General features: G+C 39.6%; 1 protein-coding gene across 4 annotated transcripts in view; it reads right to left on the reverse strand.

Moving 5' to 3' along the window:
* ralgapb (Ral GTPase activating protein non-catalytic subunit beta) overlaps positions 1 to 20,180 on the reverse strand; it is an 84,018-nt gene that overhangs the window by 10,592 nt on the left and 53,246 nt on the right. For 2 of the 4 annotated variants that reach the window (XM_067458738.1, XM_067458736.1), the window contains 11 exons: positions 15,745 to 15,866; positions 12,557 to 12,739; positions 11,724 to 11,875; positions 10,060 to 10,247; positions 8,778 to 8,881; positions 8,505 to 8,660; positions 5,735 to 5,944; positions 4,789 to 4,947; positions 4,535 to 4,694; positions 2,626 to 2,748; positions 1,823 to 1,959 (listed from right to left, as the gene is read on the reverse strand). In XM_067458738.1, coding sequence (XP_067314839.1) covers positions 1,823 to 1,959; positions 2,626 to 2,748; positions 4,535 to 4,694; positions 4,789 to 4,947; positions 5,735 to 5,944; positions 8,505 to 8,660; positions 8,778 to 8,881; positions 10,060 to 10,247; positions 11,724 to 11,875; positions 12,557 to 12,739; positions 15,745 to 15,866 — 1,694 coding nt within the window. Of the gene's footprint in view, positions 1 to 1,822; positions 1,960 to 2,625; positions 2,749 to 4,534; positions 4,695 to 4,788; positions 4,948 to 5,734; positions 5,945 to 8,504; positions 8,661 to 8,777; positions 8,882 to 10,059; positions 10,248 to 11,723; positions 11,876 to 12,556; positions 12,740 to 15,744; positions 15,879 to 20,180 lie in introns of all 4 variants that reach the window. The other 2 variants (XM_067458737.1, XM_067458735.1) reach the window with 1 other exon arrangement.

The raw sequence follows: 20,180 nt of genomic DNA on the forward strand, positions 1-20,180 counted from the left end.
CAACCCAGCACTTCATCAAAATTTCTCCATTCAGCTTGGTTCATCGACCATAACTCCATCAAGGACAGCCAGGAACCTTGGAGTTGTGATTGATGACCAGTTAAACTTCACTGACCACATTACTGCAACAGCCCGGTCCTGCAGATTTGCTTTATACAACATTAGAAAGATTAGACCCTTCCTATCAGAACAGGCTGCACAACTCCTGGTTCAAGCTCTTGTTCTCTCCAGACTGGATTATTGTAATGCTCTTCTGGCTGGGCTTCCAGCATGCACTATCAAACCCTTGCAGCTGATCCAGAATGCAGCGGCGAGAGTGGTCTTTAATGAGCCGAAGAGAACGCATGTTACGCCTCTCTTCATCAAACTGCACTGGTTGCCAATGGCTGCTCGCATCAAATTCAAGGCTCTCGTTCTCGCCTACAAAACAACCACTGGTTCTGCACCAATATACCTAAATTCACTTGCTCAGACTTACACACCCTCCAGAAGCTTGCGCTCTGCGAATGAGCGGCGCCTCGTGGTTCCTTCCCAAAGAGGCATGAAATCGCTCTCACGGACATTTTCCTGGACCGTTCCCACCTGGTGGAATGACCTGCCGATCTCAATTCGTGCTGCCGAGTCTGTAGCCATTTTTAAAAAACATCTTAAGACACATCTTTTCCAATTGCACTTGACCAATACAGAATAGCACTTACTGATCATATCTACGTCTCTCATCCGGATTTGTGCCTTCAGGCGGGTATGTTACATAGTTATCATAGCTACCAAAACCCAGTGTTCTGTATTTTGCGTACGTGAGTTTTTGCTGTCGATGGCTATTGCTGCGCGTTTAGCTAGAATGCCATACAAAACCAACCCATTGGGCCACTGAATCCGCATTAACGACAACAGTTGGGGCATCAGCCTTAGTCCTAATGGGTTGTTATCTTAGCTATCCAAATCCAGTGTTCTGTATTTTCCGTACGTGAGTATTTGTTGTAGCTGGCTATAAAAAAAAAAAAAAAAAAAAAAAAAAAAAAAAACAGTTGTGTACTCTGCTAATTAATTGTGATTTCTTACAGCTCTTACAGGTTGTTGGCTTTGTTTGTTTCGTTGCTTCTATTGCTCTACCCTTTTTTTGTAAGTCGCTTTGGATAAAAGCGTCTGCTAAATGATTAAATGTAAATGTAAATGTATTTTGGCAAGGTTGCTGCTAAAATTCACACTCATGGGTCTATATATCACATAATAGTCCCTTAATCAAGCAGACATAGAAAACAACCTGCGGAAAAAAAATGCGGACTTGGTAACACAGTGCAGTTGAGCTCTGTTGACAATTGACATTTGCGTCGCTTCGTAGCTATGATTGGTTGTCGGTCTGTCCAATTGAGGTCTTTCCCGGTTCGGTTCAAACGTGCCCCATAATTACAGCCAATGGAGCATCAGACTCATATCCTGACTAGAATTGAGTATGACCACGTCAGGCTAGTCTTGGTGGCTTAGAGCTGATAATTTTAATTTGTGTTAAAGCGAAAAGCGCTATAAAAATAAATGTGAATTAAATATAATTAATTTTGAATATCTCCAGCTCCCCCTACAGAGGAGGTCTCCTCAACCAACCTTCACCCCTCCTTCTCGCACTTTTAAGCAGGTCGTATGACGCAGTGTATGTGAGAACGGAAGTGAATTAGAACAAGATGGATGTAGTTCGCCATCCCCGTCTTGTCTTCATTGCTCCTGACAGACACCACAGACTGATATACTGGTCAGGTTAAACCAGTAAGAGCCTCATTACTGAAGAGATTTAAAGGCTCAGGTCTGAGAATGAGCGAAAAGTTACCCGTTGCGCGGGTCCCATGTTGTCGGAGTGGTTGGGGAAGAGCTCCAGCGTGAGGTTGGGCTGTTTCATTAAACTGGGCAAGAGCTCCATCTGAGAGTCCGAGTCTGCCGTCGGGAAACTGTGCTCGGATGACTCCGCTGCATTAGGAGAGAAATGAACATCTGTCATGTTAAATAAATCTATATTAATTCAGAAAATGGAGAAATAAATATGGCATTAAAGGGTTAATTCACCCCAAAATGAAAATTCTGTCATTAATTCCTCACTCTAGTGTCGTTGGACACCCGTCAGACCTCCGTTCATCTTCACACACAGATGAAGATATTAGTGTTGAAATCCGATGGCTCAGAAAGGCCTTCATTGACACCAATGTCATTTCCTCTCTCAAGATCCATAAAGGCACTAAAGACGTCGTTACAAAGCCCATCTCACTACAGCGGCTCTACAATCATTTATGAAGAGACCAGAATAGTTTCTGTGCGCAAAAAAACCCCGGCTAAATTACGACTTATATAGTGATGGTCGGATTTCAAAACAAAGCTTCGAACTGTTATGAGCCAACACTAATATCTTCATCTGTGTGTGAAGATGAACGGAGGTCTGATGGGTGTCCAACGACATGAGGAATTAATGACAGAATTTCCATTTTTGTGTGAACTAACCCTTTAATAGTCCTCCGCAGCATGTGACACTTTTTCCCTCACATGCAGGTGTGTGTGTGTTCAGCCACAAACACAATCAAACCTAAAAGCCCTTGAACACAAGCACACAAGTGTAAGAACTGAACAGGCAGAGAAGTTTACCAGAGGAGTCGCTGAGAGACGGTACAACAAATGCGATTTCTGTCAGAGCGTCTGCGTAGTAAAGCACCCGCTTCTCTCCGTTAAACACGCCACCGCCAGTGTCGCCCAGAGTCACTGAATCATCTGCACAAACACAAACACACACAATCTCCTGCTGTATTATTCCACATCATGAGCATCACAGACATTCAGTGTTTTATCTTTATTCAGGGTTTCTGCAGGTTTTATGAAGGTCAATTTAAGACCAGTTAAAGAAAATATAAGGGATAAATTGAAGGGAACAACACGTATTTCTCTAAATGTAAACGTCTAATCACACAGCGAGTTGTATTAGTGACATTTCAAAGCGTGAAAATACAATTTCCATAACTTTTTAATTAATTTGACAAAAAATAGCTTCTAGTTTGAGATAAGAAAATCTTTGAATCTTGTGAAAGTGATTTTATGATTAAAACACGGGCAAATATCTGCCAATGGGTCCATAAAAATCAGCCATATTCAAATACAAGTAATCTTCATACCCAATGACAGGTATTTGTTCTTGTTTTAAAGCACAAACTCACTTATCTTTGTTCAATTTATCAGAAAACAACACTTGATTTCTTCATTTTCCATGTCAATAATTGTGTCTTGATCTAAGGATGTTTTAACTTTATAATGAAAAGCAAAAATCCTGAGGATTTTAGATTATTTTTGGAGTGCATGCAATTAAAAGTAGGGCCCAATACAATGTTTTATTATTTTTTCATTTTATCAATTCATTTTTCTGGACTCTTCATTAATGGTCTTTCGTTCATCTTCAGAACACAAATAGATATTTGTAATGAAATGGGAAAGATTTCTGTCCCTCCATTAACAGTCTGAGCAACTTCCACTGACGCTTTAGTAAAGTTCATAAAGAGATCCTAAAACTGATCCATACTACCGAGTTTATTACCGAGAAGAAGAGACTCGATGGCTTTATATGATGAAGGAAACTCTTACGGGTTCGTCCTCTTACATTAGGAAGAGTAACCAATGATCATTTTCCTTTTTGGGTGAACTGTCCCTTTATAGTGGCTGACCTACTTTTGATTTATTCACACAAACTTTAACAAATTCCGTGATATTCCACATTATACAGTAAATTCCATCTTTATGAATGGATTCTGCAATTTCATCCATGTTTTCTACCACACCGAATTCATAGGGCCCTAATTTAATGTCATAATACTGAATTTTTTATCCAATTTAAGTCATTTTTAAAGGGGGCGGTGTCATGCGATTTGACTTTTTTAACTTTAGTTAGTGTGTAATGTCGCTGCTTGAGCATAAACAGTATCTGCAAAGTTACAGCACTGAAAGTTCAATGCAAACGGAGATATTGTCTTTTAAAGTCACAGCAGTTTATTGCCTACAAAAATGGCCGGTTTGGACTACAACGAGCTTCTTCCTGGGTTGGTGACATCATAAACCCTTGCTAGTCTCCGCAGATATGACTTCTGCCCGTAATGGGAAGGGGCGTGGCCTTAACCTGTGCTTGGCACTTCAGCCAATAAAAATACAGGAAACTACATTTGGCCATCTGACCAATCTAAGACCATTGCGTTTTTTGGAGGGATGGGCTTCATAGAAGCAGGAAGCAAACGAGCCGTTCAAAGCACAGTGGAGACAGCGGTGGGGAATAAAGGGAGAATAGAAGAAAATATGGCGTTAAAAAAGTTAAGACATGTTATACTGCGCCCCATAAACACAACCAAGCCTAGAAAAAAACATGGATCCAGCCCTATAAGGCCTTACATTGTAGAAGGTCAAATCAAGAGTTTTTTAAGACCCGTGGAAACCCTGTTACAGTCTGATTATGAGAAGCCAGTAAAACATGGAGATGCTGTGTGTGAGTAAGTTTGTGTGTGTGTTTGTGTGTGTGTACCTGGTGTTTCAGCACCGTTGGATGTGTTGATGGTCCAGCTGGTAAACACACTGCCTGTCCATCCCGGATGCTGCCCAACCTCCACTGGCCATCCCAGAGACATTAGCAGCTCCAGGAAGTGTGGCTGCACGTTTGCAGATGACTCCACGTTCTTCAGTATCTACACATTAACATTCTATTAGCTGTACGAAGCTGATGCACAGATGTGACTGTATTCCAGCTGTATTAGCGGTGCAGTTTCACAGCAGGTTCACCTCTTGGCTGCTCTTCTGTCCGGCTCTCATGTAGAAGATAAACACGGTGTCACACGGGCGGGACGGCAACAGGTCCAGGTATCCAATGTCATCGACAAAACCCGACACAGACGAGTCCAGAGCGATGAGGTGAGGAGGCAGTCGACTGTTTCCAGGCTCCTGAGAACACAACACACACACACACACACACACACACACACACACACAGACAGTCAGAGACATACAGAAAAACACACAAACACAGACAGACAGACAGACACACACACAAACACAGACACACACACAGACAGAGACACAGAGAAAAACACACAAACACAGACAGACAGAGACACAGACAGAGACACAGAGAAAAACACACAAACACAGACAGACAGACAGACAGACAGACAGACAGACACACACACACACACACACACACACACACACACACAGAAACACAGAGAAAAACACACAAACACAGACAGACAGAGACACAGACAGAGACACAGAGAAAAACACACAAACACAGACAGACAGACAGACAGACAGACAGACAGACAGACAGACAGACACACACACACACACACACACACACACACACAGAAAAACACACAAACACAGACAGACACACACACACAGACAGACAGAGACACAGACACACAAAAAGAAAGACAGACAGACAGACAGACAGACAGACACACACACACACACACCATTAATCAATACGCTGATTCATAACCGTTCAAATCTTTATCTGAGGATCGAAAACAAACCCGGAAGAGAAGCCAATGCTGAATAAAGTCGTAGTTTTTGTTATTTTTGGACCCAAATGTATTTTGGATGCTTCAAGAGACTCTAATTAACCCACTGATGTCTCATATGGACTACTGTGATGATGTTTTTATTCCCTTTCTGGACATGGACAGTATAGTGTGCATACACTTGCACGCTTTAACCGTTTTCATACCTTGAGCGCCTCTAGTGACAGGAAGCCGAAGTGCGAGAGGAAGAGGCGTGCGGTCTGAAACTCTTGAGCAGGAGGTGGCGGTTTACAGTCTGTCAGTGGGTCTGGAAAGGGTTTATTCCTCCATAAATCCTCCGTGTAGTGCTCCAGTTTCGTCTCGTAATCTATCTGCTTCCCCATCACGGCTCGCAGCTTATCGTGCTGCTGCTCCAACTGAATATGGACACACACAGGAATACGGCATGCGCCCCGATCACACACACATAATATTACAAATTATTCAGATTTTAAGAATGCTTCTTTCCATGCAGCCAAACCCGCTTGTCACGAAGAAGAAAGGGTGCCAAACAATATTTAAATGTTTCAAACAGCCATTCAGATATGGTGTTTATCACAGCACCAAATACTTAAAAGTAACACTTTTTTGTGTTCAAATTACGCAGTCAATAAATCGGTCTGTCTTAGAAAATGTGTTTGTCTGACCCTGATTGACTATGGTGAGTAGGGTTGGGTATCGTTTGGGTTTTTTACATTACTGGTGCAAAAATGATGCTTTTAAAACGGTGCCTAAACAAAGGTGGATGACCTGAAATAATTGCTTTTTATTGGAAAAACAATAAAAAAAAAGATATTTAAATTGAACAATTTATTAAAAGTTTAAAGTATACTTAAATTTATAAATAAATACAAAACACAAATGTGATCCTGGACCACAAAATTAATCATAAGGGTACATTTTTTTGAAATGGAGATGTATATATCATATTAAAACTGAATAAATAAGCTTCTCATTGATATATGGTTTGTTAGGATAGGACAATATTTGGCTGAGGTGCAAAAATAATCTACAATATCCACACGATAACCATAATCTGACTCGAGTGTATATGTACGTTCTGCACGATAACTGGCGCGTTTCCCTTTATTAGTGTTTTTTCCTCTTGCGCTGCTTGAGCTTATAATGCTTTTGTTCTGTAGGCCTATATTTTTAGTCTACACGTTTTGTTTAATGTTTTGAACGGAAAGAAACCTTAAAGGGGGGGTGAAATGCTGTTTCATGCATACTGATCTTTTTACACTGTTAAAGACTTGGAATCCCATACTAAACATGGACAAAGTTTCAAAAGTTAAGGTGGACGTTTGATGGGAGTATTTCTTTGTCAAAAATACTACTTCCGGTTAGTCATAAGTTTCGGCAAGTTTTTTGCGATCATGCGTCCCCTTTGACGTTAATGGGGGCGGAATTTCCTTGTATGGGCCTTACGGACAATTCTACCGGAAGAGCGTGAGAGAGAGCGAGGGAGAGAGCGAAAGCAACAGCCTACGCCCATCAAAGCGCTGGCTCGTAGGCTGCGCTGCACAGGTGATGTGCACAATTAACAATGTCACCAAAAAAGTGCGTTTTTGGTTGCCAGACCAAGACAGTCCTGCACAGATTCCCCAAAAACCCCGCGTTAAGGCAACAGTGGATGTAATTTGCTTTTCTTGGATCAGCAACTGAGTTGCGCGAATGTTTATATCTGTTCGCTGCATTTCGGTGCCGACTGTTTCATAAACAAGGCCCAGCTCGACACAGGATTTTCCACTCGCCTAATGCTGAAGGATGGAGCAGTCCCAACGATAAAGGTCCCAACGTTAGAACCGCGGGCGGTGAGTGAGACTGCTTCAAATGTCTGTGTTTTTGCCTATGCTCATCAAGTAGCCCAAACATGATCACGTATAGTTAATTGATCAATGGAGCATGCGATGTGTAGTGCGTGTACATTTGTTTAGCTGGCCACTATATGTGTAACTTTATGTTTGTGTATTGTAAAAGCACTCCAAACAACAATACACAAAGAGGGGGGAAATATGTTGAACTAAATAAGCGCGCTTCTTCATTCAAATGTGCTACTATTCCGTGTCTTTCTATGTAAACACTAACTTAGCCTGCCGTGCAAAACCAGTCCGCTTACTAACGTTACAATTGTCTACACAAACCACGCGTAAACACACACACACACGTGCACAACTGCACTTCTCACATGTACACCTTCAAAGACAAAAATACGACGATATAATTCAAGTATAAATATGTAAATAACACAAGCCGCTAAGCATATTATATAGTTAGTGTATAACTTGTACCACATAGAGACGTCCTGCTGTAGTCGTTTTTGCTGCTGCTCCTGTTCAACTGCAGCCTCTGGGTCTGATTCCGGATCATAGATGTATGGCTGGATCTGATTAAAAGCCATATATTTATTTTGAATAAAGTTTTTTCCCCGCTGTTAGGGATGACACAGCTTTACGACGCACTCAACACAATAGCAGCGGCGCGCACACGTCATTATTTAGCTCCGCTCACACGACACGCCCCCACCCGCTCGGCTTTTTTCGGAAAGACTCGGAACAGCGCATCTTTCTTATATAATTATAAAAAAAAATAAAGACTTTTCGGAGATATGCAGGATGCAGTGCTACTCTATAGGTACTCAAGATTGACATGACACTGACTGAAACTGAGTGTTTCACCCCCCCTTTAAGATATAACGTAAGCTTATTGTGTATATTACCTAATCACGAGTTTGTTCAGAAATGGTGATTAAAAACTTGATGAATAAAAAAAATGTCTCTTTCATTCTCTCAAAATAACAATTTAAATGAACGAATATTCAAATATTAATTCTTTTATTAGCCCAAATATTCGAGTACAATATTTTGGAAAAACACCCATCCCTAGTGTCCACATATGAAGAGTGCAATGCTAACGATAACAGAAAGGCTTTTATACCTCCTTATCCACAATGTCATGGAGATCCGGGATGCTCAGATCGGCTTTCACAAACGGGATCTTATCCACTTCTTCGGGGAACGGTCTGTGCTTGACGTTAAAGCGAATTCCTACATCGTTTTTAGGCGTGGGTCGGCTTTCAGGGACAAACACTTGCTGTAGGAAAGACGGACACAAAGAGAAAGTATAAGCATAACACTGCTTCTGGAACCCGACAGTTGCTCTCTATTGTTTTTGATTGGCTACTGATTGGTGGTTGATGTTGCATCTCACCTTCTGATTGGCTCTTGCCCCTCGAGGCTGATGGAAGAGCTGCATTGTCCATGCGTGTCGACCAGACATGCCTCTGATTAACATGGTGACCGACGGACAGGGGTCTGCAGACACGTGCACACGCATATTAAAGGTGTCATGAACTGGCTTTAAAAAAAAATTTATACTGTTGTGAGGTTAACTAATGACGTTTGTGTGGTTTTTAGATTCAGAAGCATCATAACTAATCAGTAATAGGCTATTTCCTACACTGGTTTTGAGGCTCTCTCCTGAACGCTGGGTTTTGATGGGTGTGTCACTGGAGACTTGGAAGTAACCGCCCACGGCTAGGATTGGATAAGATTTGCATATCTAATGAAGCCTCAGCTCCATTGTCAGTTCAAGGGAGGGATTGATTTGAAAGCAGCAACCAGAATAATCCTCTGACAGGGCTCTTAAAATGTCTTTACCAAACAAGCAAAATGATTTATCTCTCATTCACCCGCGATTTATTTATTTTTGTATTACCTGGCCCGCGCGATCGGTGGATATAAGTGTGCGCTCTTCAAATATCAAGTCAAGACAGTGAACATTAACAATGCAGATCAAGAAATTAGTATTATTTCACTATTTAAGATTCACTGGCCTGCCTTTTCGGCAGGAAAACACACAGCCTCGGGACGTTGGGCTTTGAGAGCCCTGGGAGTCAGATCCAGAATCGCAATCAACCGACAAATAAAGGATTCTCCAGCCTGTGACAGCATGCTGAGGCAGGGGCGGAGTGGGACCCATTTTCAGCCCGGGAGCCCCACATAAGTGTGTCGAACCATTCCTGTCGGATCCACTATAGAAGCACAGCATTGTGTTTTAATCTCAATATGTCTGCAAATCCAGTGTCCACCTGTGTCTTGTTTACAAGCAATTATCTTGCTATCTTCTGCATGTTTTTTGCTCGTTTAGCTGCATGAGTCGGTGGTGGTGGTGTGTGTGTGGGGGGGGTACAGAAGCAGGTGGGCGGGGCTACAGAAGTAGGCGTACACATTTATCTGTAGAGGCGGAGTTTCCCCCTTCTAATACGTGATTGATTTGAGAGCCTCGTTTTCTGGGCCTGGTGTCTATAAAAGCTTTTCTTTGACTAACAAGGAAGTTTTCAGCTCTGAAACTTACAGGATATTCTTATATTACCATGACCTTTTATATATCAAAAGGTCAAGGGAAAGTTGATTTCTCAATTCATCACCCCTTTAAATCAGGAAATCAGAACCATAATGCACAGGAGGAATGAAATGTGTGTTTTTCTCACTCTGTTCGTTTCCCAGCGGCTGCTCCAGCATGGCGAGAATAACGGAGTTATCCAGGACGAAGTATCTGAAGTTACTGTGAGACGTGGAGGTGAGTCGGGAATATTTGATCAGCGTGTCCTCGTTTAGCAGACTGCAGGGCGAGGCGGGGCCACTGGGAGACGGGAACGCACCTAAAACCTGCATTATACTGGAACACCGACACACAAATCAACACAGGCAACAAAGCACAATGTAAGCACTCTATGAAAAGCGTCATTGATGTATTTTTACAACATGTTTGTGAAGAGCTGATCGCAGTAGCCAATCACAGACATTTGATGAGCTTGTGAGCACAATAGCCAGTCAGAGGTGTTTACGATTACGGCTCAACAGCGCTCAAAGCGTCACATTTTTAACATTTCAGTACTGATTCGGTATCAAGGTTAGTACTTTTGATAACACTACAATGGGTGTGTATAGCCCCGTTTCCACCACAGGAACTTTACCCAGGAACTAGGAACTTTGGGTGGTACTTCGTGTGTTTAGACCGCAGGAACCAGGGTATAAATGAAGTTCCGGGTAAATATTTCCCCCTCCAAACGGCCCTGCTCGCGAGGTAGTACTTTTTCAAAGTTCAGGAACTTTCGAGGGCGGGACTTGGGCGCTGAACATGCTGATTGGTTGAGCTCACGCAGCATTTTTAAGTTCAACAGGCATTTTTAAAAGTCTTTTGCGAGGTTCGTTCTGCGTTCAATAAATATCAGTCTTGCTCTCTGTCTGGTGGCGTGCGGTCGTCTCAGCCATCTCACGTTCAATGTCCATAATAGCTGATAATAATATATTGTCATTTTAAATCTAGCTTTACAAGCTTTCTGAATATGCTGCATGCTGCTGAATCTGCATATTAGTGCTCTTTTCTGTCGTTGTTAATTACCTCGTAAACCTATACATAACCAGCAAAAGCAGCACAGCTTGAATCTCTTCCATACTCGTTATTAATTTTTTTTCACCATGTAAACGACCTGACCGATTACTTTTAAGTGTGTGTCCTTACATGACGTGACGGCGTCACGGCGCGCGCCGCGCTCATGTTGACAAGAGAGGAAAGTAAATTTTTCTGAGGGGTAAACTTTTTATTTCGTGAGTTATGAAGATAATGTTGGAGTAATGACACAGCGTATATTGCCCCGGGCAGTTTTTACTTTAACTGCGCCTGACAGAAGATTTTTTTCTCTGGGATGATTATTACACTTTACAACAATAAATAATACTGTATTATTCCTGGTGGCCGTTAAGAGTTGCTATGGCTACAGTAAACACATTCAGCTGCTGGAGAAAACAGCGGCGACATTTTTGATGCGGCAGACAAACTGCATGTGACAAAATGATTGCGATTGAAAGTCATCACATGTAAACATCAGATCGGTTTAGATAACGTCTCATGTAAACAGTCCTTTCAACCGGTACACTTAAAAATGATTACATGTCCTTCACTGATTTGGAGGAGCAGACGCGTGCAGTCCTACATCACCGGACTAATTTGCCTAATCTTCTCGGAACTTTATCGCGGTCGAAACGCAGACAGCTGCAGGTCTGGGGGGGAGAAAAGTTCCTGTAAAAAAGTTCCTGGTACAAATTGTTCCGGGTAATTTTGGTGGAAACGGGGCTTATGAAAGACGCTCACCATGATAACGTGGCCTCTGCAGCGTCTTTGACCCTCATAGACGCCGGATTGTGCTCTTTGTCTCCTTTGTACTTCACTTCCTGTTCGCCGGTTTTGGACTTACTGCCTGAGATGCCGAGCTCGACAATTTCCAACACCTCGATGAGACAATCCTTAACCACAACACGAGTATGTTAGAATAAACTCATTAAACCAAACATTCAGCCTCACGGCTAAAAAAAACACACACAAGTGGCCAAAAAACCATTTTAATCAAATTCAATAAACATAATTTTTTATGCATTTTTTCCCTTAAAATGAATTTAAAAAGTGATTGTCGTTTCAGGTACTGACGGGAATAGTTTTTGACGGGAATAGTTTTTGTGCAAAAAAACCCTAAATAACACTGACCCGACTGATTCGATACACTGATTCAAAATGCTTTTTATACGCACAAAAACTAATTCTCATCTCTTCATAAATGATTGTAGAGCCGCTGTAGTGAGATGGGCTTTGTAACGACGTCTTTAGTGCCTTTATGGGTCTTGAGAGAGGAAATGACATTGGTGTCAATGAAGGTGTAAACAGAATTAACATTTTTGGGTGAACTAACCCTTTAAAAAGTAAAAGAAGAAGAAGATTTGGAACCACTAATAAGAGCCTAATCAAAAATGGTACAAAATCAAAACAAAGTTTCTTGACCTCATTGATATTTGTCACTGATTTGGCAGTCGACACAAACAGGAAGTTTAAGATTGAGAAGTGGCTTGTTTGACTGCATTGTTTTGGCTTCAGTAATAATCGCTGGTGCTGAAGTTTCCGCATTTCAGACCGCTAAATGGTTAAGGTTGTACCTTCTCGTTGAGCATGTCGGGGTGTTCGGTGAGCCAGACGCACAGGCAGTGGAAGGCGGCGACGATCATGGAGTGAAGGTCTCTGGAGTGGAGCGGAGCGGGGCGGCTGCACTGATACACAATATAAGTGCACACCGAGCTGACCGCACGCTTACGGTCAGACGACTCCACACTCACCTTCACCTGTCCCGAAAACAAACAGGCATTTTACTCATCGTGAACACGAAGGCAAGGCAAGTTTATTTGTACACACTACAAAAAATGCTTTTCGTACGTAGCATTTTTGTCTTGTTTCTAGTCCAAACATCTAACAAATCTTAAAATAAGAAGTGTTAACTAGACAAGCAAGAGTAATTATCTTGTTTTGGGAACAAATAACTGAAAATGAAGAGAGTTTTTGCTTAAAATAAGCAAAATAATCTGCCAATGGGGTGAGAAAAATAATCTTAATTCAAACAGAAAACAAGATTATTTTTCTCACCCCACTGGCAGATCATTTTGCTTATTTTAAGCAAAAACTCTCTTCATTTTTAGTTAAATTTTACCAAAACAGGACAATAATCTTTATTTGTTTAGTAAATGTTTCTTAATATAAGAATTTTTTGCAGTGTAGCACATATCATACCCAATGGTAATTCAAGGTGCTTTACATAGAAATGAATTAAAATAGTGGTAACATATGCATGAGAAAAAAGAATACCATGTGTACGAATTAAAAATTAAAAACAAGGATAATTAAACGAGTTGTAAAGATCATTTAAAAAAATTATAAAATAAAATGGTCAGATAGACAATAGTGCCGTCTGTCAGTGGTCTGAAATAAAAATAAGACATCCTTTAGTTTACACTCTACATGCATACCATCTCCTCTCCTTCATTACTTTATCAAACACGTTCATAACATCCATTTTAATCACTATTCCCTGATTTTTTACTCAGGAACCTTCTTGTAGATTTACACACACTAAAACCTTATTGTCAAACTTATTATTTCCATCAAACCCAGTTTTCACTCATCATATTTAACTCAAACAATAACCAAAGATGAGAACAAAGGTCAAATAAAACAATTATAAAAAATATAAACAAATAGGGTGCAATCAGTTGGACGCACAGTGGCACAGTGCTCATCCAGTAAATGCACAGCTAAATGGCACAGCACGAATGGTTCAAAAGTTTGGAATAATTATGATCTTTTAGAGAAGAAGTCTTCTCCTCACCAAGGCTGCATTTATTTGATGCAAAATGCCAGATTGTGAATAATTATTGTGGAACATTGCAATAATTCCTGTGATGCAAAAAAATCATTACTCCAGTGTCACATGATCACCTTCAGAAATCACTCCAATATAATGATTTGTGATATTGTCATTTATGATTATTATCAGAGTTGAAAACTGTGATGCATTTTATTACAAGATTCTTTGATGAATAAAATAGCATTTATTTGAAATGTAACATTATAAATGACTTTACTGGTACTTTTGACCAATTTAAAGCATCCTTGCTGAAAAAAAGTATTAGTTTTATTTAATTTCATTAAAATATTCAAACTTTTGAATAGTTTTATTATTACAGTTTCCACAAAAATATGAATCAGCTTAACTCTGTTCAACACTGATAATAGTTATTAATGTTAGTTGAGATTCAGACCCTTATATGAGAGTGATTAGTGAAGGATCAGTGACACTGAAGACTGGAGTAATGATGATGATGATGATCACAGGAATAAATCACACTTCACTATATATTCACATAGAGTACAGATGACACACTGGAAGAATATTTCACAATTTTTACTGTATTTTTGATTGAATAAATGCAGCCGTGGTGGGGAATCTTATTTCAAAAACATTAAAAAAATCATTAAAGCTACACTGTGTAACTTTTTTTGTTTACTCTTAGCTTAAAACACTTAGTTCTTTCAAAAATATGTGCTTATTAATGTATATTTACTTCTTTCAAGTAATAAAGTAATTCTCTAAGTTTATAATATGCCATTGAAAACACATACGGGTGAGGGGTTCGAATGCCGGTCGCCATGTTGCCCCTCCATCTTGAAAGTACAGTAGCCAAAGAGGGACATACCCGTAAATTCAAGCTTTGCCTTTCGCGTTTTAACACTCGATGGCACCGTGTAGAATGAGAAGAGGGGGATTGCCATGTTAATCTTGGACTAAATTGGCCACCGTAGGAGTTAAAACGAAATCAGAATTGAGAGGAACAGAAACTAATATTCACTGGATGGTCATATACCTTTACACCACTAGATGGGGGAAATATCACACAGTGGCGCTTTAAAAAGTTGCAATTATTCCAAACTGACCGGTAGTGTACATATAAAGACCCACTGCTTATAATAACCCTCTGGTACTGTTCGCGTGCTGGTCAAATTAATAATAATAATAATAATTACATTTAGATAGCGCTTTTCTAGGTACTCAAAGCGCTTTACATAGAAGGGGGGAATCTCCTCAACCACCTCCAATGTGCAGCACCACCTGGAAGATGCGACGGCAGCCATATTGCGCCAGAACGCTCACCACACACCATCTGATTGGTGGAGAGGAGACCGAGTGATGAAGCCAATCATTATATGGGGATTATTAGGAGGCCATGATGGACAGCAGCCAATGGGCAAATTTGGCCGATTTGACCGAAATGTTTTATTTCAATGGAATGACTGTACCGTATTTTAGTTTGATAATGTTCTTTATTTAACATTTTGTATTTTTAGGGAATTTTATGGTACTAAATTATATTTATGTATGATTTTAGTATAGCTTGGACCTAAAAATCTAATTTCCAGCTTAAACGGTCATAAATCTTGAATGCTTTGAATCACAGACTGAAGTTTGGTCTCTTTTTAAAGATGACACGTGGCAGATTATTGATGAAGTGAAAAACTACAAAAAGTAAAAAAAATAATTTAAAAAAAGTTTTAAAAAAATGCGAACAATACAAGTTGTTATTTTTTTTTTTTTCATATTCATAATTTTTTTGTGTTCACATCGCAAGTGCCAAAACCTTTACCAAGTTTCGTACCGTGATGGAGTATAAAACATATAAAGACCCCAAAAAATTATTTACAAAAACAAAACGTCAACTTTTTCAGTCAAACATGACCAGACAGCACCAGAGAGATAACCATTGACTATATAAATATGAGGATGAATCTGTCAGCGTACCTTTGCGAGGCCGGCCAGCAGCTCGAGGGCAGCCAATGAGATGCTCATGTCAAGTCTCCATTGGGAGTTGAGTCTCTGGGTGAGCAGGTGGATGCTCCGGATCAGCAGCCCGGCCGCCGTGTCTGTGTGGAGAGCTGGGATATAACACACAGCACGCCACAGACAGCGGGTTAGTAACACACACACACACACAACGCAAGCCAGGCACAGAGACATGTGACGGCAATGAGAAACCATACACATGAACACAGACAAGCACAAGAACAAGTTATCGCTCGCTAGTTACCAGAGGTGGACAGTAACTAAGTACATTTACTTGAGTATTATTTTTTCTGGAAACTTATGACTTTAACTTCCCTACATTTTAAAGACAAATATCCTACTTTTTTCTCCACTACATTTTATCTAGGTCCTCAAAGTCAAAAGCAGCTTTGAAAGTCAATGGATGATTTTTTTCTTCTTTAAAAGGTGTTTGGGTTTTTGCAGAAAGCCTTTCAGGAATCACTCTTGTAGTCATTTATTAAACATTTATTAACCCCTTAACTGTCGCCCCCCCCAACCCCCCCCCCCCCCCCCATTTGAGAATAGTCATGAAAATGCACTATCCAAACTTAAAGGGCTGTAATTCATGAACGCTTTAGATTCAGAATATAGACTTAAGTTTGGTCTTAATTTAAAGATGACAATCAGCAGAGTATTGCTGAAGTGAAAGCATTTCAAAATATTAAATTATAGAAAAGTTATGGAAGTTTAAATTTATTGAAAATGAAAAATAAAGTACAAAATATTTATTTTATATAAAATAAATATTTTACAAAAAATGTTTTATTCTAAAATTACTATGAAATCAAAGCCATATGTCTAACTAAATTGTGTTTCAAATTTGAAGTTGACATCACAAAAATTGAAGTCCCCATGAAATTTTGTTTAGGCGCTATACCAAAAATAGCCACCGGGTGTCATTCATTTTCTATTGATTGTTTATTTGATGTATTTTCTTGTAAATTTCTGTCCAAATATCACTTCCATCAAAAAACAGTCACCAAATATGAAACATTGAGACTCAGACCTTTCAAATGATATGTGTTTTGTCAAGAAATTATGGGTTTTGTCAAGATAAGAAAAGATTTTCATTACAAAGTAGTTAAAGGTTACAACTGCTGTTATGATGTAGATTTTTTTTTTGAGGGGCACTCTCGTCATAAATGACTATTTTACTGTCATCATGTAATTTTTATCATAAAACAATGGACACACATCTCTTCAGGAGTGTTAGACCTTTCCAACAATATATAGTTTGTCATGATTACATTAGGATTTAAGTGAAATATAATGAAGTAAACGTAGGCGTCCCGTATACGGGACGGTGACAGTTTTAAACACTGATTTATAGTTTAGAGCAAAATGGTAGATGACGGATGTCAAAATGTTCATTTGTATAACATGATTATGTCTTAAGTAAACGTAAACAGTTGGGAGAATATCAGATGTGTATCAGTGTATTGGATCCGTGCATTCGGCCTTAAAGTGACAGCAGCTTTATAAAGAGCTTTGTAACTTTTCTAAAAGTATTTAAATGAGTTTAAGTTAGTCGTATGCTAGTGTGTCAGATGGAGCATCACTGACTGGTGCTACAACAGTAATAAAATAATGCATTGACATAAAAAAGGACATTTACTTTTGATACTTAAGTACTTTTGAAAACAAATACTTCTGTACTTTTACTTAAGTGAAAATCTGTTTTTACAACTTTAACTTGTAACGGAGTAATATTTGACCAGTAGTGCTTTTACTCAAGTAATGAAGTTGTGTACTTCAATGTGTCCACCTCTGCTAGTTACAGACAATGATGACCATCAAGCCAAATCATAAGCCGCGTTAGGCTTCATTTGACGTCATGCTTTGAAAATAAATAAAAAGCATTCATTATGCAAAACAAAACTGGTTAAAGATGTTCAACAGCTTTATGTTTAAAGAGATATCGGTTGCAGACAGGCACCATCAACATGTTTGACGGACACCATGCAACTTCAACAAACATGCAGAGATGCATTACGTCACATTCCTGGGATGCACTTTCTGAACGCTTTAAAGAGGACCTATGATGCTTTTATTCATGTTTATCTTTCTTTAGTGTGTAGTGTTGCTGTAGCTGTTGAGTTCTTCTCTATATCAGTGTTTCTAAACTCCCTCCATTGTGGTCTCGAGTTTTCTTCCGGGAACGAACACACAAACAAATTTAAATAATACATATGCAGAATAAAGAGGCGGGGCCTGGTTAAGTTTAGGGCTGCAACTAGCGATTATTTTGATAATTGATTAGTTAGTAAAAATACTTTTTTTAAATTAATCAATTAATCGTATTAAAAAGTCAATTGTTTTTAGTTGAAAAAACACATTATTCCACATCCTGCCCAATGCTGTCCTTTAAACTAATGTGTCAGCTGTGCTATGAAAATATAGATAGTGAATATACCTCACAAAAATTCACCATGGTTTTACAATGAAAATAAATAAATAAATAAAACATCTATTGTCGTTATTCCATGGTAACCACAAAACTAACAAACTAACTAATACGAGCGCGAATATGATAAACGGGGTATTTTATAGGATATACAAATCATTCTGGGATTTCTGCTGAATTTTTAGCTCTGTCCATTCAATTGGATGTTTTCGGAAAGAATCGGTTCAGTGTATCTGTCTTTTAAAAATATGATAAACTAAAGACTCTTCAGGGATATGAAGATAAGATGAGATTGGCAGAAATTGTGTGTGTAATGTACCCTTTAAGAGGAACACAATCAATTGACCGTTCGCAAAGACCCGCCCCTTTAATCGCTGTTGCTATGTCCAACAAGCCGTGCTCTCTCACACACGCGTTCTCATGCAGTGAAAAACACATCGCAGAGCAAAGAAGATACTGACAACGCACTGATAGACAGGAGTATAAAATATTTTAATATAAAAAAAACTAAGTCTCGACTCTAAAATTTTCTTTTTTTAAAGGTCCCATTCTTTGCGATTCCATCTTTCAAACTTTAGTTAGTGTGTAATGTTGCTGTTAGAGCATAAATAATACCTGTAAAATTATAAAGCTCAAATTTCAATGCCAAGCGAGATATTTTATTTAACAGAAGTTCCCTTTCAAAGCCGACAGCGAACGGCCGGTTTGGACTACACCGCTGCACTTCCAGGATAATGACGTCACTAGAACCCCTTGTTGACGAACCCTCCGCCTACAAGAACACGCAAATTCGGGGGCGTTGTCCTATTGCTCTCGCGGGTTGAGAATAGGAAGCGTTGTTTTTGTAGAGTGTGTTTGTCGCCACGCCATTGAAACGCTGTTATTTTCATCCCGGAGTCAAATCACCTTTGTTTGGCCTTCCCACGGACGATGTACGAGCTCAATGGCTACAGTTTATGGTTAACTCGGTTCCGGAAAATTATAATCACAATTTAAAACTATGTGCAGCACATTTTTTTGAGGACTGCTTCCTCAATCTCAATCAGTTTAATGCCGGATTCGCAGAAAGATTATTCTTAAAAGATGACGCAGTTCCCTCTTTGTCTGGAGAAGGCGTTGTTTAAGGACCACAACCGGTAAGTGTATTTTATTATTTAAGTTGGTCCGTTTAACAGTTTATGTAACTCATGACACAAAGTGCAACGCTGTTTAGCTTTGCTAACTAACGTTAGATGGTTATTGAAACTAATCCGAAAAACTCAGCATATAAAAGTGTAGTAATTCATTCAGACACCATCGATTGTTGGTGTTTGTGATGATCAGTTTAAACTCCTGAATAGACAGCTTACCATTCTGAAACATCCAGCAAAAGTCTTTCCTGAGCAGGTTGTAATCAATCCTCTTCGATATTCTCCGGGTCTGATTCCGGCTCAAATTGATAAGGCAATATAGACATTTTTGCAATAACATTGAGCGCGCGTATCTCCCCGTTATGGTAAGAGGCGGGACCTTTCCGGGCAACGTGCGCTAAGCTGCTGTCCAATCACAGCGCGGGAAGCGCTGGCCTAATCAGAACTCGTTACGTGTTTCTGAAGGAGGGACTTCATAGAACAAGGAAATCATCAGGCCGTTTTTAGGACAGAGGAAACAGCGCTGTACAGATAAGTCAATTGTGTGAAAAATACTGTGTTTTTTTAGACGCGAAACATGAACTCATGTTATATTGCACACTGTAAACATAATCAAAGTTTCAAAAACACGCGAAGAACGGGACCTTTAAAGAAATGTAAACAATAAATGCCGTTTTATGACTCTTTAATGTGTGGTGACAGGTCGCTGAAGCGCCTCAGATAAAGCTGCATGTGAACCGATCATCTCTTCCTTCTAGTTCATTTATAGTATCTAATAAACATGAATGAGAGCTTGACAGCTTTGTCAGACAAAAATGGCGGATTCGACGGATGGCGAA

This window comes from Pseudorasbora parva, chromosome 12, assembly GCF_024679245.1.
Source record: "Pseudorasbora parva isolate DD20220531a chromosome 12, ASM2467924v1, whole genome shotgun sequence".
Taxonomy (NCBI): Eukaryota; Metazoa; Chordata; class Actinopteri; order Cypriniformes; family Gobionidae; genus Pseudorasbora; species Pseudorasbora parva.